Source organism: Nicrophorus vespilloides, unplaced genomic scaffold (genome assembly GCF_001412225.1).
Source record: "Nicrophorus vespilloides isolate i.1.1-1 unplaced genomic scaffold, Nicve_v1.0, whole genome shotgun sequence".
Classification (NCBI taxonomy): domain Eukaryota; kingdom Metazoa; phylum Arthropoda; class Insecta; order Coleoptera; family Silphidae; genus Nicrophorus; species Nicrophorus vespilloides.
The window spans coordinates 1-21,868 of NW_017097306.1; the positions used below are offsets into that span (position 1 = coordinate 1).

The 21,868-nt window shown below is 37.7% G+C and overlaps 2 protein-coding genes across 6 annotated transcripts; one reads left to right on the plus strand and one right to left on the minus strand.

The window, feature by feature from the left end:
- Positions 1 to 4,457: 4,457 nt before the first annotated feature.
- LOC108559714 (intersectin-1) lies at positions 4,458 to 21,391 on the minus strand. Of its 5 annotated transcripts, none has more exons than XM_017917056.1 (17): positions 20,977 to 21,390; positions 19,968 to 20,911; positions 18,786 to 19,909; positions 18,541 to 18,725; positions 18,229 to 18,481; positions 17,896 to 18,093; positions 16,839 to 17,112; positions 16,611 to 16,781; positions 14,774 to 15,039; positions 14,475 to 14,712; positions 14,209 to 14,408; positions 14,016 to 14,147; positions 13,725 to 13,944; positions 13,488 to 13,556; positions 13,093 to 13,329; positions 12,857 to 13,027; positions 4,458 to 4,475 (listed from the first exon to the last, which is right to left on the minus strand). In XM_017917056.1, exons 1-16 carry the CDS (start codon positions 21,150 to 21,152, stop codon positions 12,870 to 12,872), a joined length of 4,845 nt encoding a protein of 1,614 aa, XP_017772545.1. In that variant the 5' UTR covers positions 21,153 to 21,390; the 3' UTR covers positions 4,458 to 4,475; positions 12,857 to 12,869. The 5 variants fall into 5 exon arrangements, with proteins under 5 accessions (XP_017772545.1, XP_017772544.1, XP_017772547.1 ...); XM_017917055.1 differs by lacking the exon at positions 4,458 to 4,475 and adding an exon at positions 11,345 to 11,399; XM_017917054.1 differs by lacking the exon at positions 4,458 to 4,475 and having other exon boundaries at positions 12,632 to 13,027.
- Positions 4,501 to 11,348, plus strand: LOC108559715. The gene is made up of 3 exons (XM_017917059.1): positions 4,501 to 4,737; positions 8,058 to 8,267; positions 8,328 to 11,348. Exons 2-3 carry the CDS (start codon positions 8,073 to 8,075, stop codon positions 11,253 to 11,255), a joined length of 3,123 nt encoding a protein of 1,040 aa, XP_017772548.1. The 5' UTR covers positions 4,501 to 4,737; positions 8,058 to 8,072; the 3' UTR covers positions 11,256 to 11,348.
- Positions 21,392 to 21,868: the final 477 nt, after the last annotated feature.

Consider the following 21,868-nt stretch of genomic DNA (forward strand, 5'->3'; position numbering starts at 1 on the left):
AACATTGCTAATGATATATTCGACTTGAATAGAAATTGCAATAATCAATTATTATTATTGCTTATTATAAAACCTATAGCACTTTTTCCTAGCAAGTATAGAATTGAATGAAAATTTCAATATTTTTCCCACAATTGTTATAAATTGCTTCAATATCATTAAAAAATGTATAAGAAAATTTAAACGTTTAAAGGTTTATAATTGACGTAAGATATTTGACTTTTCACTCAGTCCATAGGCGTCCACGAAAAATTTTCTGGGGGCAGACAACCCGAAAAGCGCCGTCCTTAACGTGTTAAACACGTATCCATGACAATACTTTATTTATTTATTGAAACATCAAAAACATTTTATAATAAACGATTCGTATCCATGACAATAAACATTTATCACTTTGATTAGCTATTAAGTTGAATCATTTCCTACATAATTGTCTAATTTTCTATTAATTTAAGAAGATTCAAGATTAATAGAAAATAATTTAAATAATTTTCCTTTGATTTATTTTGTAAAATTAAAAAAAAAAGATATATTTTGTTGAAATTGAAGATTCTTTTAGAAAGTTTTTTTGGAATATTAGTGTGATTCATAATTTCCGGGTAATTGCGTGGAGCAAACTGAATCTGTTGACCTGTTTATATAAAAAGTAAAAGATTTTTCACTTAAAAAAAATATCTGAAACTAAAATGATTGTATTGACGCCGAACAAAGAGGATAGAAAGAAAGAAAGTGTGATTCATAATTTCCGGGTAATTCCGTCGAACGAATCGATTTTATTCATGTTTTACGGATGTAAATAATGAGAACTTTAATAGGAAGCATCGTAAATGGTTCAAAGAAATGAGGTCTCCTCTTGAAACGCCCGTCCAACCGTGACAAATAATTCGGTTTTCTTCTTTTCGTAAAGTTCCTTTTACAGTTTGCAAGTAACGAAATAAATGCAATAATTCTTCATTCATCCCATGATAATCTGAAAAGATGTAATCAAGTAACTGTGAAATGCAAGAAAATTGTTAATTTGCAAATGGAAAAAAAAAAGATTTGTAAGGTGAGAAATTGATAATGGATAAAATTGGATAACTGTTAAAATGCAAGAAAATTGTTAATTTGCAATGAATGAATATGCGTGAGTTGTGAAAAGGATAAGTTGGGATTTGATGCAGTTTGCAGAGTTTACTAGCTGGAACAGTAATCTATGTGAGAGTAATTAAAAGTGTGCGTTGAATAAATTGAATAAATGAAAAACGTGGAATAAATGAATAAGGTCAGGTATTCGCTCGAACCGTTTCCGTCTTCAAATGCATTTCACGTGTTTAAACGACGCCTCCTCTTCCTCTTTCGCAGATAATGCAATTCAACAAGTGGAACGAAAAAAGAGCTCCAATAATTCATTTAAATTATGTTTTGTTATGATTAATTTAACTAATCAACTGTAGCGTTATTGTTTGAAAGATGGGTTTGCGAAATATTCCGAAAATAGGATACGTTCTGTATAAGTCAAACATGTTCGTTGCGTGTTTTGTGTAAGAAAGAGAGAGATAGAGAGAAAAAAAGTGAAAAGAAAGAACAGGGAATTATTGAAAGCAGGCCTTGTATTTAAAATTAGGTGCAAAATATCGGATGGACGCTATTTTCGGATGCACGCAAAGACAATGTATATGAGAGCGGCAGGCAGAAAGCCATTTCGAATTCGAAATTCGAAAGAAAAACGGCAAATTTCGTCTCTGCATTCGCGAAAAATTGAATAAACATTAATTTGTTTAAGTTAAAAAACAAATGTATTATCTGTATAGCATGCGTTTCCATAGAAATATATTATTAAATATTAATTGTTTAATAAATATCGTAGTTGCCATGGAAATTGGGATGTCACAAAACAAATTTTTAGTTTCCATAAGAAATGTCAATTTTACTTTACTTTTATCGTGTTTCGGTTTTAAAAGGACATTCTTTTTTAAAACAGGATTATTTTTTTTAGAAAAGGTTGAGTTTTTCTTGCATTGTTATTATTACATCAATTTTTTCTTTAAGTTAATTTAGAACATTGAAGATATGTCAATTTTGACATAATGACACATAATAATGACATGAAACATTGTGATTCTCAAATTTTTAACTTTTAATACGTTATTGAATGAAACAAACGTGCGTTTTATAAAACTCGCGTTGATTAATTGCGAATGCAAGTCCGAAATTTTCAAACAAGTTCAAGTTTATGTTGATTTATTTCCCACAAGAAAACGTACGGGCTTTTTCGTCTGGTTTGTGAAAGAGCAATCTTGAACATTCCAAGTTTGCACCGATAAATCACGTCTGTTATTATTACTTTACTTCAAATATTATTAGATTTTTTTTTCTTCTTGTATGTATTTGTAAGCTGTTTGGAAAAATACCAAACAGACTTTTTATATTTCGTTGCACATCTAACATTAACATATACACTTCATTTCTATAGGTTTTTTTTTCATTGGATTTACGTACGAAATGAAAAATTTGTATAATTCAACGAAATTGATTCGTTACAAGCGAAATTCTATACAATAACAAATAACAAAAGTCGGAAACGAAATAACATCAATATTTATCTGCAATAAATATACAATAATAACGCATTAAACTGTTTTTAATCGAGAATTACATAAATATTAATGATTTAAATTTAATAAATTATTTTGTCATTTAAGTTTGGTAAATATTGTTTTTTTTTATATATAGTATATAGTGGACATCCTTGAAGATGTTTTCCTTCAAAACCTGATTTTTATTAATATATCAGTGCTTCAAAGTTAGTAAATTTAATCTTTTGAGTATATAGTAGACATCCTTAAGGATGTGACACAATAATTGCGTTTCTATAATTACATTTTAACCTGATTTTATAGAAATTAAAATTACACGTTTAGCTTTACACTTTTTATTGTGCATATTGATGCTAGTACATGCTTTGAATGAATTATGCATTGAAAGTATGCAAATTAATGAGCGATATGCAAAGTAGCGAAGTGAAATTGTTAATAATTGCCTTTTCTAATTAAAATCTAATAAATATATTGTAAAAAAAAAGTGTATTATTTTCAAAGAAAACTTCATCAGTTTTAGTTTGATTTAGTCAATCAATTAAACCAGAATAATTTGATTCAAGTTAATTTTACAAAGTTTTAGCAAAGTAAACTTAAAAATAGTTAATTTTAGGTTCATATTATTTATTTTATTTGAAAAATTTCATTAGAAGTTATTCAAAAATAATTTAGAAATTATTGTTAATTGAAGTAATGAAGTAATTAAAAGAATCGTTAAATGTAACATTTCAATTTAATGAAAGAAATATTTAATTGTATATAATTTTATAGAAAAAAAATGTTGATTTTAATTGATTTTTGAAATAATGAAGAAAAATCATTCATTTATAATTGTTTCTATAAATATGAAATGATTAATTATTAATAATTTTTCATAAAAATCATTAAAGTTGAAGAATCTTAAAGTTAAACTTTCATTCGTTTTGTTATTTGTGAGATGTTAATAATTGCCTTTTCTAATTAAAATCTAATAAATATATTGTAAAAAAAAGTGTATTATTTTCAAAGAAAACTTCATCAGTTTTAGTTTGATTTAGTCAATCAATTAAACCAGAATAATTTGATTAAGTTAATTTTACAAAGTTTAGACAAAGTAAACTTAAAAATGTTAATTTTAGGTTCATATTATTTATTTTATTTGAAAAAATTCATTAGAAGTTATTCAAAAATAATTAGAAACAATTATTGTTAAATGTGTATTAATTGAAGTAATAAAGTAATTAAAAGAATCGTTAAATGTAACATTTCAATTTAATGAAAGAAATATTTAATTGTATACAAATTTATAGGAAAAAAAAATGTTGATTTTAATTGATTAATGAAGAAAAATCATTGATTCTTTTATAATTGTTTCTATAAACATCAAATGATTAATTATTAATAATATTTCCATAAAAACATGAAGGAAATCTATAATAAATTAATATAACAACTGTTGATATTAACTGATTTTGAAGAATCTTAAAATAAACTTTCATTCGTTTTGTTATTGGTGAGGTTTTGGTTGTTAAATTGTGGACGTTCAAGTGAATGAGTAACGTCTTCGTTGAACAATGTGGTTCCTGAATGAAGAAAAAAAAAACAGAGACACAGACAGAAAACAGAAAGAATCTTCTACATTCACCTACATTCGATACATCGAATGCGGTGAAAGCCTTCGGATTCGGTCGGAACGCCTGCGATCCTGCAAAATGCAAATGCGTCGCGAAAATCGGCGGTCGGAAGGATCGCGTTTCCACCTGGCTGGAAACCGGCCCGAAGAGATTGGGAGAAGAACCTCCTCCTTCTCCACTTCTTCTTCCTCAGACATCAGGAAGAATCGAACGAAGAGTGGTGAGCAGCAGCAGTCACCGATCGTGCGGGCATCGAGCTGGACGTGTGCTGTTGACAGACAACCTGCAAGAGAAGGAAGAGGAACATTGCAAAAGTACAATCGCGAGAGTGCGTGGTGGTATTCCGGGTAACGGGTCTTCGAGATCGAAGATAATTATGAGCAAGAGTGCGGCGATGATGAGATGACCATTTGAATTGGAAGAAGAAGAAAAAAAAAACAATAAATTAAACTTGAATTTGTATTTTTTTTGCTCTGATTTCGTAAACGGAAAGGCGAAAGAGATTCTTAGTGGAAAGAGAAGACACCCGAAATATTCGTCTGTCGGTAAGTTTTTGGACGAAAACTATTTTCGCGCTTCTCGTTTAATTGGTCAGGGTTTATTGTTTCGGGGCCTGGGTAATAAAGCTCGCTCGACGATTAACTTCGCTTTTCTAAATTTACTTCGGGTGAGAGAAAGAGTCTGGTTCTCTTTTGCACGGAGTGAGAAGAGGAGCATTAGAGGTCCAGAGTCCGAAATTTGCTGAAGGATTCGACGCGGCGGAGAAGTGGAGCGTTTCGAGCGTGTATGGGGTTTTCGTAGCGGTTTTTAGTACCGTAATCATACTGTTACTGCCTTAGCCAACCTACCGGACTTTTATATAAGCAATAGGAATTATAACAAAAGTGAATTATGCGAGAGAGAGACCTGCATAGCCCAGTTTTCGGACGGACGACTAGTTAGACTGCAACTCGACCCGAACTCGAGGACCTCTTCGAATACCGCTATCCGCAAGGAGCTCAACCTCGTTTGCATCCGCGCTCTCAAAAGGAACGAAACAAAAAAAAACACATATTGTATATAGACGTGCATGCAACAACATGCCTAAATAAAAAGAAAACAGAATTTATAACCGTTACGAAATTAGCCACAATTTGTATTTCCTTCTCGCCCAAAATCAGGTCGTCGGGCACGGATTACGCGCAAATAAATCAATTGAAATCGAAGCAAACTCATTTAAGAAGAAAAAAAAAACAGCTTATCTGAAGAGCGGCGAGTCGTCACGACGGAGGAAAGTGTTCGAAACCGGCGTTTGAGCCAAAGAGAAAATCATTTCGACGAAAAACTATTTCACTTCGTCCGATAAGTAAATGCAACTTTTACTGTTCATTCGAAGCGAGATTCATTTCGAACCGTATCGATGATATTTAGAGCAAGCCATGAAATATTCATCGCCGCCCATCATCAAACACAATACTATTTACCTGTCTGTTGCCATGGTTTTGCTAATGTCGCTCCAATTTTGTTTTTGCATGGAGGTGCGATGTTGACGATGATCTCACATACTGTAAATTCCTCTGTTTTAATGTTCTGGTTTTTTACAAAGTAATTTTCAAAGACTTTCAATGTAGTTTCTTAAGTATTTATTTCTATAACAAAGTGTGTTGTTGCTATATACAATTTTAATAATGTTACATTTCTCATTACATTTTAAATTGTTTGCATTAGATTTTCAAGTAGTTTTACACGATTTTTATAATTAAACTATGAAAACAGTAAATTTCAATTAAGGCAAATCCAAAAGAGGTTTCAAGAGGAATGCGCAGTCTTAGTACGCTTAATTTAAAGTTTAAATATAATAAAAAAAACGTATTTAGTCAACACTTTTAAAGTGTTAACAAATAAACACGTATAATAATTGTAACAATATAAGAATTGGAAGTGGAATCAAGACCGAAATAAAATCTGTTTGCGTTTCACATTACAATTTCTAGTTGTATGCACTAGATTTTCAAGTTTTACTTGATTTTATAAGTAAACAATAACAGTAAGTTTCAAGTACAGTAAATCCAAATTCTGTTTCTCTAAGAAAATTATTCTTGAAAAATTCAATGAAATTTCAATAATTCTCACTCATATTCTCATTTTCTTTCTTCAATCTACAAAGTTCTACTTATCTTAACTATATAGTATGCAAATAATTGCATTTCTACAGCTAAAATTGAAAAAGTGATTTTAAATTCAAACAATTTAATGTACAATTCAATTCATTAACTGAAAAATGTATTTAATATAATAAATTATTAAAGAAAAACTTTATCAAAGTTACTAAATTATAGTTAAAATTGAAGCTAATCTAGGAAATATGTAAAAATTGTTAATAATTCTCACTCATATTCTCATTTTTTTTTTTCTTCAATTTACAAAGTTTTACTTATCTTAACTATATAGTATGTAAATAATTGCATTTCTACACCTAAAATTGTGATTTTAAATTCAAACAATTTAACGTACAATTCAATTCATTAACTGAAAAATGTATTTAATATAATAAATTATTAAAGAAAAACTTTATCAAAGTTACTAAATTATAGTTAAAATTGAAGCTAATCTAAGAAAATATGTAAAAATTGTTAATGAATTTTTCGTCATCGTCATCTAAATTATGAAATTCTTTATCTGTGAATGATATTTACGTTGTTGCGTGTTAAATAATATGCACGGCGTTAGCATAATAACGGAATCATCGAATTTGTCTATGGCACCTACATTTTTTTTCTTTCGTACAATCGAATAAATTATACTAATTGTGTCGAAATTAGAACAAGCGTAATCGCGCTCTTTATACGATACGATTGTATTGAATTGTTGTTGTTTCTAATTTAAAATACAAACTTATAATTTCGTTTTGTTTTCGTTACAAAAAAAAAAAACGAAATTAGTTTTCGAACTAACTGTTTCGTCTAGGATCTTAGTACTAATTGGATATAGTCAGCTATTATCCTCATTTGAATGTCACCTTAATGATCACGCGAGAGGAAGAGGAAGATGACGAAATAAAAGGACCACAAAAGTAAGTCAATGTTTTTGACTCACTTCGATGCGTGTTTTACTTTATTCGTTGTCTGTTCTGTTATGCGATGATGATGATGATGATTGGTGTTACGTTTCCGTTTTATGTATTATTGTTTTCTTTGGTTCCTTTTGGCACGAGATGCATAAGCTCGAAAAAGCTGGCCTAAACTTTCACCGAATTCCTCGTAGGACGTGCACGAACGAACGAACGAACGTAAAAGAAAAGATTGTTATTATTATAATTTTGTGAGTCAGAAAATGATTTCCTGTTAGATGTAAACGGGTCATCGAGAGGTGCGTTGTTCTCGCCCCGGCCGAATGTGGGTCAGCGGAGGCAAGGTTATTTCGTCTTTCTTACCTTGACCGAGACCGAAACACAAACACTCACACGAAGAGGCAGCAGAATCCGAATGGGTACCGTTACCTTTGGAGGTCGTGTGGGTGCTCGTTCGCTCGCGCGCAATAACCATAACCCAGCGTAAACCAAATACCGAAGACCATCCTCGTCGTCCAGCTAACGCGGAAAACAAACAACGAAAGAATGCGCGCACTTAAATATAACACACACAAATTAAACCATTCAGAAATGTACAATTGAATTGTAAGAAAATAATAATTTTCAAGTGACTTTACTTGATTTTAAAGTTTCAAGCAAACCAATCCTGAATCAAAAGCTTAATTAAAATCTCAATTTTGTTTCTAACAGTTAGAGTTGATGTTTATATAATGTTTCCTAATATATGTTGGAAGATTAAGACATAATTTAGTTAAAGAATTGTAAAAGTATAAATGTGTATATTTCGTTTTACAGATCGGATCAGGTGTTATGGAACTTCAGTATATAGTGATGACGATCATAAAGATACTCATCTCCGTTCCGGCGATCCTCCTGGTGACGGTGGACGCGGCCGCTCTCATCGGCGGTCACCAAGACAACGTGGATGGAAGAACGTCGACGTCTTCGTACGATTTCAAAATCGACCTGAGCGACTCGAACAGCCAGGAGATTTACAATTCGACGGTATTTCAAATTTAAATCTTAAGCTTATAATGTTTGCTAATAATCGGTTCGATCTCGCAGGAAGACGTTTACAGTGAGGAAATCCCGAATCCGTCGCCTCTTATAGTGTCCGGCTACAATCTGCCTGAGAATTTATTCAATCGCGGAAAACCTTTCTACGGTGAAAGAGATCCGTTAACTGGAAACATCGGATTCAAACCGTCGAAAGTTTACGAGGATGATTTCGAAGAGGGCGAAGTTGAGGACGAAGAGACGGATCAATCCGAGTACGATAAGTCTAGTATTGATAGGAGAGATGGACCGATCTCTGGCAGTCACAAGACCAGCGATATCAATCGTTTGACGACGAATTTCCATGATTATCTGAATTTACCAGTGAAGTACAATTCGAATAAGTACGTTTATCCGTTGATCTCGAGTTCTTATGCTAATACTAAAGTGCAGGGGAATGTTAACAAGCATCAGAATCACAAGAATTATATAGTGACCACGTATAAACCGACGATGAGGCCTACGTATTTCACAACTAAGCATTACTTTAGTCAGGACAACGTCGAGGAACGACAAACCACAACCACAACGACGACTACCACGACGACTCCGTCCCCCACGTATCCGAGTACCACGCATAAAGACAATCTCTCTAAAAGTCCGATGAACCATCCCAGCTTCAACGAAGAGTATCCTCTGGAAACGACGACGAAACGAGCCATGGGATTCTTCGAGCAAATCTTCGGTGATTACGATTATTCTGAAGAAAAGAAAACTCCACCACCGAAGTTATTCAATAATCTTCCCGCTAATAAACCGGTGACCACTGAGAAGAACGTTTTAACAGGTTCCCAAATGAGCTTTGATTACGATGATTACGTTTCTAAACCCACCGAGAAAGAGTATGACTATTATACTGATCCCGTTACCACTCCGAGCACGACGACTACAACAACAACTACCACTTTACCTCCTCCCACTGAAGGAATCGATGATGAGAAGGTGACTTCTTTGCCTCTGGGTGAAAACCACGTTACACATAATAACAGACAACCGATTATCGTGGCCACGACGAACATCCGCGAGAAATTGAACCACGAGAAGGTCATCAGCAAGTTCAATTACGTGCATCCGCAAGCGCCGAGCACCAGCAACATCCACATCGCCCCAGACCAAGACACGGTTTCCTTCGTCGTCGGCAATCACCAGAACGTTGAAGGAGGATCTTACGTGGGCTCGAGCATCAAGGAGAGTCCGTACGAAGGAAACCCGTTCAGACCGATGAACAATCTTCAGGAGATTCGCAACGACATCCAGAAGTACGGCAGCAGCGTTACCATTCAACCCATCCGCAGTTCAGAGGAAACTCTCTCAATAGGGATACAGGTGAAACCGGGGCAGGTGGTAGATGAAAAACTGGAGCTGGATAAGAACGTCGAGTTTCCGAAAGGGAGCGGTCCGAAAATCGTGTTTCCCGATGAAAAGACCACGCATCTTCCGGATTTATCGCCACCGCCGCTTGTTCCACAACCGCAGCAAACGCCCAACAGGGAAATACTCAAGTTGAGTTCGAAACCGATGTACCATCCGTTACCAAGTAATTTAACACCGCCGGAGAAGAAATATCCGGCGAGGCCGATGTACGGTCTTCGACCCCCGTGGGATCCGAGACCGGGGCACTTCCACACCGGAAGACCGCAGTACGATCAACCGCCGCGCACCATCGAGATCTTCAAGAGGATCGACGAAGGAGTCAACGAACCGCCGGTAATTCTTCCGCAGTTCCGCCCAAACATTAAGAACAACTACCATCACAACAATTACCATCCGAAGAACTACGCGAGGCAACCGCTGCTCGAAAGACCCTCGAATCGTCCGATCGCGTTCTTCGAGAAGCTGCAACCACCGCCGCTTCCGCCGAAGATGAACAAGAAACCGGACGAGGAGAAGATCCCCTCTTACGGGTTCCCTCCGATTCCGCCGAAAGTTGTGATTGCGAATCGACGAAGCGGTGATGACCCGGAAACTCTGCAGATGATCCAAGCCAAGAAAGACGCCACCAAGATCACGCCCATCATAACCAATCCGCAAATCAACGAGGATAATCCTCTGTACGTGGTGTATCCTGTAAAAACTCCGCCTCTTCACTTGGACGCGATTGACAGCAACAAGAAGGAATCAGTGGTGATTGGGACGAGGGCCGAATTACCTCTTCCCCCTTCTAAAATCGAAGGGATCAGAGAGCCGCCGCCTTCCAAAGAATTCAATTTCGAGCTGACAGAGCGACACGATTCGCCCATCCTGAAACCCCATCCACGTCCATCGCATCCAATCAAATCCGATTTTCCTTACCCTCTCGAAAGGCCGGATCCGTCCATCCTGCACGTACCAACGCCTGAAGTCGCTGAGAACATCTTACCAGACGAACCAACGTTCATATCATCCAACCAATGGAACACCATCGAAGACCCAGAATCCAGGATCATCACATCCAAAAACCCCAACCAAATCTCTGCCACTCTGAAGACTTACACGGACCGTCCGATCGCAGTAGCCTACACTCCCACGGAACCGAACGCGGAGAAATTCGCTGCGATCGGCGGTGATTCCGAATTCACCGTTAGCGCAGTGATGCACACCCATCCTCAATTGAACCAGAAACCTCCTGTGATGATGATGATGATGATACCCAAACAGCAGCCGCAGCCGCAGCAACAACAGCAGACACCAGAAGACACGATCAAACCTCAAGACTTCCAAGCACCATTCCAAGCGAGCGTCAACCTGGACCACACCATCTCCCAAGGTTGGCACGTCATCCGCGACAAGGAAGAGCCGAAAGGAAAGGAAGATTCTACCACGTCCCCGTCCGTCCTCACCACCAGCGAGTTCGACATCGAGAACTTCAAACCGCAATTGGAGGGCGGCTTCAAGCCCATCTACAGTTTCCCCGACGCCGAAGCGAAGGAGATGACCGTCAACGAGCGGCAGGAATAGAGAGAACTCCGGACTGGCAAAATTAAGGACAAATTACTGGTGATTGGTTTTATTGGGAGGGAAATGCAAAAAAAAAAAACGCGAATTAAGTGGGGGTTACTTAATTTAAATTGTATATTTTCAAAGTGTGCATGTGGCGTGAATCTAGAAAGAAGAAAACAAAAAGAGAGACAGAGAGAGAACAAAACAACGAATGTGTATGTAATTTATTTATTTATTTAATTAATATTTAATATCAAAAGAGAGAGAGAGAATAGAATAAGCTACGTCCTTCTGTACGTAATTTAATGACCAATCAACATTACAACCTTACGTCAGAATATTATATAAAACAGTTTCCATAACAACGCTTAAGTACGTTGCCAAAGCAATTAAATCATTGCCAATTTGATTCTATCGAAGCAAATGATTCAAGAATGCGAATTGTCATTAAATTTCGAACAGAACAAATTATAAAATAAACAAATATATATATTTTTAAGCAATAGTTAATGTATTTTTATTCGTTTAAGTAAATTTCGCTACATTTCCTTTAACAGTTAACAAAAAAAAACGAGAAGAAAAACAAACAGTGAACATTCACAACAAACAACAACAACAACAATATGTGTGATGTTAAAACAAACAAACAAACATATAAGATACAAACAAAATCTCGTATTGTCTAGGGTTGTGTTCGCGGAAGAACGATGATTGCAATTTCATTATATAAGTAAGATTATAAATATATTATTTTTATATCTATAAATATATATATATAATACGTGTGTAAAAAAATAAACTAAACAATTCCAAAAAATAAAGATAAAGTATTAAAAACTCTAAAAAAAATGAATTAATAAAACAGATGATATGTTTTAAAAGAAATCCCCCAATCACTTACTATAATTATTATCAAATTCCCAACAAACAAATTTCGACAATCCAACGTTTTTTTTTTTTACGTAAATAGTATAAAAATTGTAAACGTTCTTTAATATACATATATATTATTTGAATATATTAATAATATCAAGAGATTAAAAAACAGTTATAGATATATATATATAACATTTCTTTTTAGAGTAATCAACAAATTTTTAAATATCTATTATGTTTTAGAATTAAATCGAGCAATTTCTTTAAATACTTTGTTAAAAAGAAAGTAGGGAAAACAATGTTTCTGAAACCTAAGCGCATTTCGAATGATCCCTAAAACGCACAAACTTATTTGTTTTCTTATTGAAAGAATTTTAGATGTTTTGTGCGTTCGTGCAATTCACGAGAGGTCAAGATTCATTTACTCGCCACGAATAACAACTAAGAGGAAACAAAAAAAAATAATAATTTCTTGTTTGTGTAAATTTAAAAGAAAATTTTGTACTCGAAAAAAATATCACACGAATAAATTATATAAAATACTGATCGATTGTGGTCAAAAGCAAATAAATGTAATCCGTCCTAATCTCGTGTCTTGAATGAAATCTTAAATTTTATTAGTATTGTCTATATATATATCAATTAATTTTGGCAGTTTTAGCATTATTAGTGGAGAGAATACAATGTGTGTGTGTAGCTAGTTGCTTGTTTTGCGATCAGCCTTTCTTTTTTTTATAATTTACCTTTTATCCCGGTTCAAAAGTCGGAGAAGAGTTGCATGTCAAACTTGATGACGACCTCCCCCGACTCCACCTGGTGCAAGATCAGCTTCTTAGTGATTGGTCCGTTCACCTTTCGCGCTTTGTACTCGGCGTGCAGATCCCTCAGCTTCACGTCGGCTCGTCCCAAAAATTCTAAAATTGATGATTCTTTATCACTGCAGATCTTTAAAATTCGCAGCAGCATTTGAAGAACAAACCATCTGGACTGAATGGGCACATCTCGTACACTGCGACGGTGAGCATCTCATCTTGAATTGTGCGTATCGGAAACTGCATGCTGAAGTTCCAGATGAGACTCGGCGGTTGAGGGATACCGTTGTTGGCCTGCTGCGATGCTGGTGGATTACCGTTCATGCTGTCCGCGGCGACGTTCGTGTTCTGCACGCTGTCGCCCAGCGAGACGCGGCAGTAGATGTTCTGGACGAAGGACCGACCTAGAATAAAGGACAGAGTTTTGCTGGTCCTGTTCTGCGCCTTCCTACATCTCGGGTACAGTTCGCCAGCGCCTATCACATGCACGTAGAGCCAGTTCGCCGACCGAAAGTCCACTACAAAGAGAAAACCGAAGAGAGGGCATGCATTAGAGACTTACCGGTGTGCACGAAACGTTTCCCTTTTAGCACATGGACAAGCAGACGGCCCTTACTCACACCGGTCGCCTCTGTGGTGACCACAAACCACAGCAAATGGACAGACAGAAGAGAAAAAAAAACAAAAAAAAAAGAAGCACACATCAGAACACAGAACAGAGCCACGCAGATCTTTTTTTTTTTTGATAAATTGTTTCGAGCAGTCATACTCATATACGTCGATGGTAACGAAAACTTACTGGTCTTGGGACGCGGCTTCGTCAATGATACAACCTTCTCGTACATCTCCTTCGCCGCTTCGATCCTCTTCAACCAAAGGCTACACTCGTTCACGCTCGGCGTGAGCAGAGCCAACGTCACCTTATTGTCCTGCAACTTCAACACTCGATTCGCGTCCGTTCCTGCTTCGACACTCTCGACGCTTCCCTTCGAAACCTTCAACTCGTTCACCATCAACGGCTGCAAAAACGAAAACATCAAAAAAAAATTCATACATTTTTTAAACTTGTAGCAACAAAATATGCAAATACCTGCTTGTACATCTTGTAAGAAACATTATTGTTCTTCTGGAAAGTGAACTGCGTGGAGAGGACTTTACTCGGTTGGACGAGCAAAAGAAAATCGTTGAGCAAAAATCCCACCAGCTCCTTACCGCTTTTCACCTGCAATTCCAAATTTTTTTTACAAAAACTCCTTTTCGAACCGACTTCCATCCGAAATTACCTTCGAAAAAATACCGAAATGTATCAGCTTTCGCGCTCCGACCTTGTTCGTATTCCCGTTGAACGTTATATTCAGATCGTTCTGCACGTACGTCTGCAACCAGTCCAGACGCTCCCAATCCTCCTTCTGCCTAACGTTCTCATTGATCCTCTTCAGAAATTTATCGGCCAAGACTTGAGCTTCTTTCAAATTCGCATAATCTAAATTTAAAAAAAGAAAATCGAACGTAAACATGCGCGTTTCGGATAATTCAAAATGATCCGGACCTGCGTGATTGTCAGGGGTATTTTCCAATATCTTTCCGATGAGCAGAGGATACTTGGTGATCCGTTGCATGGGTTTGATCAGGAACGAACTCAGCGGCATTCCCTTCGTCGCCGGATGACTCTGACACTTCTTCACCACCTCTCTGAACGGCGCCGAGTTCTCAAACAAATTCTGCAGAAGAGCCGCACTATCCAACTGCTTCCGACAGAACACAGCGTACACGTTCATTTGTGGCAACTTTAACACACAATTAATTTATATACAATCAATAATTGTTAGTCTAAGAAGATGTACTTACGTGTGTGCAGATGATATCGCCTACGATATCACTTCCTGACTCGATGCGTTTGTTGAGATCCTGCAGGAAGGCGCGATTGCAGCCGAGAATATCCTGCCAATTGACGAAGATATTCTCGATTTCCTTCTTGTTGATAACTCTGCTTTCGAGCAGAGGCGCCTCGAAAACGTCCCTAACAACGGCCATGTCCTCTATGTAGGCTCGCTCCGTCTGCACCAACTCGTTAACACAGTCTTTTCGCTTTCTACTCGCAGCGTCTTCTTGAACTAGACACACAACATGAAAGCAACAGAGATGAGAGACGTGAGAATATTTGCTTGAAAAGCGTTTCGAGATCATTACTAAGAGTAGAGATTAAGATTAAAAAACACGAGGTTCTGTGTTCGTTCATAATAAGACATATCATTTATTTTGTATTTGTAACATATATTTTTCACTTCAAACTTCCAATTGTCAATTTAAAAGGTATAATCATCATAATCATCATCGTCATTCTTAGGAGAGCGCCAGACAGAGAGTGAAAGAGATAAAGAGATATTAACAATAACTTTGCAATAAACTACAAAACGTACAGTAATTATTATTTCTTTCTTTTACAGTTTAACAAATCAAGATCCATTTAGAGAGCGAGTAAGGTGGGTGTTAACTGTCTGCGATCTTTTTGCAACAAGACACAACTGAAGATACGCAAAAACGATAGAGTGATATAAAATAACAGATTTTTAAGGATTGGAGCACCGAAAACAAACAAACATGTGATTGATTGATTGATTGATTGATTGATTGATTGATTGAAGAAGACACAAGAGTGAGCACCCACCCTACCGAACACATTCACACTAAACAGCTAATAAAATGTACAAAATAGCAATTATAATAATAATAATCATAGTAATTACATAATAATAATAATGGAAAATAAAAAATGTATATAATTCATAAAAATATAGGAAATAGTCATGATAAAAGGTAATAATACAATAATTGGCATAATCGAAATATCATAATTGAATAATAAATATCGCATTGGTAAATATATAAAAAAAAAAGAAAGAATGACACATAAAACTTACTAAATTATTACAATGTTCATAAAATTATATATATATAAAAATGAATGAATAATAATCTATCACAATTATTATAAATTGATTCACAGTGAAGTGAGTGTATGTAATAAGTGTGTGTGCAAAAAAATAAAATGAACAAAATTTCATAGAATGGAAATGGGCCCAAGATTTTGAGGATGCGACCGATCCCTGCTGTAGTCTAGTTCGAACTCTAGCGACGCATTCGGAGATTCTTACCTCGAGTTGTATAATATATATATGTAATAATAATAATAAGGTTTGTCTTGCTTTGAAAGCTATACAACGTACAACACATTATATATGGCTACACTGATAACTAATTACGCTAGGTTCAGCTAATTAATAAATCTATATATTGTATTTACGGTTTCTGTTCGCTTTCTTTTCAAACTTATTTATTCATGTATCTTTTTTTTTTCTTTGTTACCTCGATTAGATTAATTAATTATTTTTTTATGTGGTAGTATTGGGTAGGATGGGTGCTATTTTCACGTTCCTACAAACAGACAAGAAAAAAATCACACAATCAATTTTCTTTCATCGCAAGAACTCGAATGAATTTTAATGAATGAGAGACGCATTTATTAGAAGCTGACTGACTGTCTCAAAGATAGAAATAGAGAGAGAGAGAGGCGGTGCAAATGATGGTTGCGGAAAAGCGTGTGAAATGTTTGTAAGCTGTGCTGTTTTTTGAAGATGTGATATTCAACGCGAGATTTTGAAAGCAGAGAGATTTTGCTACTTACATTGCTGTAGAGGAGAAACGTAGTTGCTGGGGAACAGGCCGGAGACGCCGTTGAGTTCGCCGCGCCACCAAGCTTGCTCTTCGCGCGCTGTCACGCTGATGATCTCGTCCTTGAGGAAGCTAAGCTCATCCGGATTGGCGGCAGTGTACGGATAGAGAGCGATCACTTTGTCTGAAAACGTTTTCCAGTTGCTGTTAAGATGTTGCAGGTGTTGCATATTGAATTTACCGATGACGACTTCCTGCTGCATTCGCGTGCTTGAAACCGGAGTGGTTCTGCCGCTCGCTCTTCCGCTGCTGTTGAGGACCTTCACGTACGAAGCCGGGAACCAACCGACCTGACGGCGACGTCCTTTCGCCTGAAGCTCACCCTCCCACCAACCCGAATCCGTCTTCTTCCTGATCATGATCAGTTGACCTCGCTCCAAAGATAACTGCTCGGTGCTGGTCGCCTGGTACGGCGCTATTACCGAAGCAATGTCCGGCTTCTTGTTATTCCTCGGCTACACAACAACAACACATATTTACTCACAATTATTCAGGATATTTTCTACATTATTAACAATTTTGTTAATGATTTTTAAAACTTTTAGCAAGTTTAAAATTCCTTAATTATGTTTATTGGTTGTTGATGAAATGATCACTGATCAATGTTTGTGTTTAAAACAAAATATCAAGTTTGTAATTAGTTAACTAATTTGACTTATTACAATTATACAGGATATTTGCTACATTATTATCAATTTTGTTAATGATTTTTAAAACTTTTAGCAAGTTTTTACTAGTTTAAAAATCCTTAATTATGTTTATTGGTTGTTGATGAAATGATCACTGATCAATGTTTGTGTTTAAAACAAAATATCAATTTTGTAATTAGTTAACTAATTTGACTTATTACAATTATTCAGGATATTTGCTACATTATTAACAATTTTGTTAAAGATTTTTAAAACTTCTAGTAAGTTTTTACTAGTTTAAAATTTCTTAATTATGTTTATTGATTGTTGATGAAATGATCACTGATCAATGTTTGTGTTTAAAACAAAATATCAAGTTTGTAATTAGTTAACTAATTTGACTTGTTGCAATTTTCTAAAACTTTCTATATTATAGATAAATGTGTATGGAGCCAAAGGTCAAATTAATCAATTAAAATATAAACAAATTTGAATGATTTTTGTTTTTTTCACAACAAACCCGAATCAAAGGCAAGCACATCGACACGCGAACACATGATAAATAGAACTGGAGGTGATTTATATATGTTTGGGTATTATTATATTTACCTGAGTTTGAGCTGCGAGCACGGCAAAGTCCGTTTTCTCAAGTTCGGGCTTACTGTTTTCGTTGATTAGCGAGACTTCATTGTCGATCTGGGCATTGGCCGCAGCGTCTTGCTGCAGCTGTTCGCTTAATGACTCCTTCGGTTCCGCATTAAAGGAGTTAGTGGTCGCAGGAGGTGGCGGCTCAGAAGCGGTAGCGTTCTTTTTTTTTAATTTTTTTTGTATGGTTTAATGGAAAGACAAACAGAAACAACGGGACACATGTTAGACGAGCACATTCTGAGAGCGAACAAACAAACGAAACCCAAAGAAAAAGTTACGAAAAAGCTCACTCACCAAGTCCATCTTCTGGACGTAATTGCTGGGGAAAATTCCGACGCGATCGTCGATTTTACCGGTCCACCAGTCGCCCTCCTTCTTGATCACCCCGATGATTTCGCCGGCGTTGAAGGTGAGATCCCCTTGCTCCACGCTCTGGTACGGATAACTCGCCACGTAGAATTCCGCTTCCTCTTCGATCGCTGCTGCGACAGGCTGCTGCACCATCTCCGGCTGCTCTGGAATGGTTTCGGGGACTTCGACGATTCCCCTGAAATCGCAACGAAACACACTTGATTGAAGCAAAACTAATTCACAGTTTGCACTCACTCCAATCGTTTGCTCTCCAGATCCTCGACAACTGCGACAGGCGATGGTTCAGCAACGACCGTTTCTTCGAATCCTCTCACGTTGACGCCTTCCGCAGGCTCCACGTAAGATTCGGGGAACCATCCAGTGTGACCTCTGATCTCTCCGGCCAACCAACCTGGTTCTCCAGTTTGTTCCAGCGGCACCTTAAGAAATAACAATAATTTACCTCTTGAATATTTACATTTTTTTTTTTAATCTCTTACATTTATTATATCTCCTGGTTGGAAACTAATCTCGTCCGTGTTTCTTGCAACAAACTCATACAGTGCCCGATACTTGACGTTTCCATGTGCAGCTGGATCTGAAGAGACAGCAGAGGGTGGTGCAGTTTCCGTATTAGAAATCACCGTCTTCTCTTCGGCTCCCCAATTATCCGCCGGCCAAGATGCGGTGTCTGGTTCGTTGCCCCAGCTGGTTTCGTTACCCCAAGCAGTGCTGAAATCCTTCACCTTCTTATCCTTCATTTCTAAAACGGTGCCCTTCTTCTGCTGGTACACCGAGTACAGATCCTCGCACTCGTTCATTAACTCTGACAATTGAGTCTTCAAATCCGTCAGCTGCGAATTGTTGTTCTCGATATCCGACATCTTGGTGGTGATTTCTCCTTCCATATCCTCCAGCTTCTCCTTCAGATTTTTAATGGTAATCTCCTTGTTCTCGTACGCCTGCTTAGTCTGTTCGGACTGGTGCTCGTTCATTTGCGAGTTGATTTTGTTCTTCGCGTCCAACTTCACCTTCTCCTGCGACAACTGCAACAACTTGGCGTTCTGCTCCTTCAACTTGTTCTTCAACTGCGACATCTCTTGCATCGACGTATCCCTCGTGGATCTCATTCCATCGATAGTTGTCTTCACGTTTGATACGCCTACGCGCGTATCGCAAATCTTCTGCGACAGATCCTTGACATGATCGTTCAATGTCGACAGTTCGATGCTCAAACTCTGATTCTTGGCCTTCAGCTTCAGGACGTTCTCTTGCTCCCTCTGGCGTTGCTGCTGAAGCTCCTGCAGTCGCTGCTTCTCCCATTCGAGCTGTCGTTGTCTTTCCATTTCTTTGCGCGCCGCCTCCCTTTGATCCGCCTGCCGCTTACGCTCTTCCTCCATCATGCGTTCCCTCTCCTGCTGCTCTCGCATTTGCTTCTCCAGTTCTTCTGCACGCTTACGCTCGGCTTCGAGACGAGCCTTCTCTCTCTTCTCCAGCTCTTCTCTTTCCTTGCGCTCACGCTCTTCAGCCTCCTTCCTCTGCTGATCCAAAAGCGTTTTTCTGCGACGCTCCAATTCGGCCTGACCCTTTTCAAAGTTTTCTTTTCGTTTATCTTCAAAGGAATCTAACAAAAAATAGTATTAAATGATGAATAAACACAAAATTAAAATAAATTTGCTTACTTTGTGATATAAGAGTGAGATCTACTGCAGCCTCTGGTTGGCCACTGCCTTGACTGGATATGGAGGCAGTGCGCGATACAGTTCTGGGCATCCTTCTGAACGAAGGAGGAATCATGTCTGGGGGTAGTGCGGTAGGTGGCATCGTACCCAAAGAGGCTTGCTCGCAAAGATGCATGGCAAGGACAAACTCCTCGCAGCCCAAACGCCCATCAGAATCCATATCGGATAGGGCCCAAATCTGGGCCAGAATATTTTGAGCTAGCTTCGTTTGAACCATAACGTTCCTAGCTTGCGGACCCGTAAGGAATCCGCTTCTGGTGCGATCCATTGTGTTGAAAATCTGCGTGTATTTCAGCTTCGTTTGATGCGGAACGGCCCATTCCACTTGAGGAGAATCGACGCGATCCAAGCTGGTCACACTGGCTCTTGGAGTATTGTTGCTGGACGTTTGCACAACACCCATGGGTGACATATGGGCGGATGCGGGTGCAGCAACACCTGCAGCCACCAGAGGCGGCACAGATTGCATGGGCGGTACAATACCGGTCGGAATTACAGGTGGCTGTGTGGAAATTAGAAGTTGCTGTGGTGGCATCATGATTGGCTGTGTCTGTGCTTGACCCATAATCGGCTGTGACATGATTGGAACCATAGCAGGTTGCGGTGGGATCATTGGAGGTTGTGTATTATTGTGTATCATTGACTGACTGATCAGAGGCTGAGCAGAGATCTTCGGAGGCTCAGGCCTGGGTGGTGCATTTATGAGAGAAGCATTCGGAAGAGGAGGAATTGTGGGTGGACTTTGACCCTTCAATGAAGCCAACATAACTGGTGGCAGTACTTTAGGGATCTCATATCCCCGGAGCTTCAAGTTGATCAGTTTGCAGGCAATGGAGAACTCGTACAGATCCATTTTTCCATCAGCATCAGTATCTGCCAATCCCCTGTAAATTGTATCGTATTTTGAGATTGCAGTGAATCGAAATTTGCGAATCAGTTGTAAACCTACCATATCTGTCCAAGGATGATGGGTGGGAGTTGAGATTGGAGGAAGAATCCTTTGGCCTGGTCCCCGGTGACCACTCCATTCTGGGGCTTGAGGGCTTTGAATTGGTCCTCGTAACGGACCCTCTCGCGGGGCACTATAACGTAAGGATCACCTGACGGGGTTCCAGCGACCGACATTTTCCTCTATCCTCTGCAAAGGAGCTCAATCTCAGGAGATAATCACAGCAAAAACACGATCCCTCTTCGCTTCGTATTCGCTCTAGATCAGACGGTAGTTTCGGTCAAATGTTAAATGAACATTTTACTAGTTTCATTGGGGCATTGTTTGACACCCTCAGCCTCTACCATTAAACGTCAGAACGGAGCGTATTCATTGAAATCAATAGCGGTTCGCTCGTACCACAGAGACGATTCGCCCCTCGAACCTATGTCAAGGACCAATAAGGATCAATGTTGCTTGGTGCGCACGAACGCCCATCGGCCATCTTCGTCCTGCAGAATCACCCTAATGTCACTTTGACATAGGTCGGATGCTATTATCGCATGCGTCGATACATTGCCAGACTATATACATAAATAACATACAGCAAGAGAATGCCAGTTATCTAAGAATTATTCCAATCCAATACAAACATCCTTCCTGCTACTCCCACACAAAAAACTACTATCTCAAGAGTTATGCAACTGCATCAACATTCATCCTAGTGAAATATAAAAAAAAATCTCTAATATTAGAATGCCTTTGAATTGAACAATAAAGGGCACAAAGACCCATAGTTGGTAGCCCTTTGCAACAGATCAATTTATTTTCCATAGTATGTAAATGATTCAAAAATTTTAATTTAGAAAATAAGCAAATACTTAAGTTACTTAAACAATACTTAAATCTTTAC

What these genes read in the sequence shown, in the direction of transcription:
- LOC108559715 (XM_017917059.1), top strand. Translation starts at nt 8,073, where the DNA reads ATGGAACTTCAGTATATAGTGATGACGATCATAAAGATACTCATCTCC. An exon ending in AGGAGATTTACAATTCGACG is followed by an intron (nt 8,268 to 8,327) that starts GTATTTCAAATT and finishes TCGATCTCGCAG; the next exon opens with GAAGACGTTTACAGTGAGGA.
- LOC108559714 (XM_017917056.1), bottom strand. Translation starts at nt 21,152, where the DNA reads ATGTCGGTCGCTGGAACCCCGTCAGGTGATCCTTACGTTATAGTGCCC. An exon ending in CTGGAGAGCAAACGATTGGA is followed by an intron (nt 18,482 to 18,540) that starts GTGAGTGCAAAC and finishes TTGCGATTTCAG; the next exon opens with GGGAATCGTCGAAGTCCCCG. An exon ending in TGCTCGCAGCTCAAACTCAG is followed by an intron (nt 17,113 to 17,895) that starts GTAAATATAATA and finishes GTTGTTGTGTAG; the next exon opens with CCGAGGAATAACAAGAAGCC.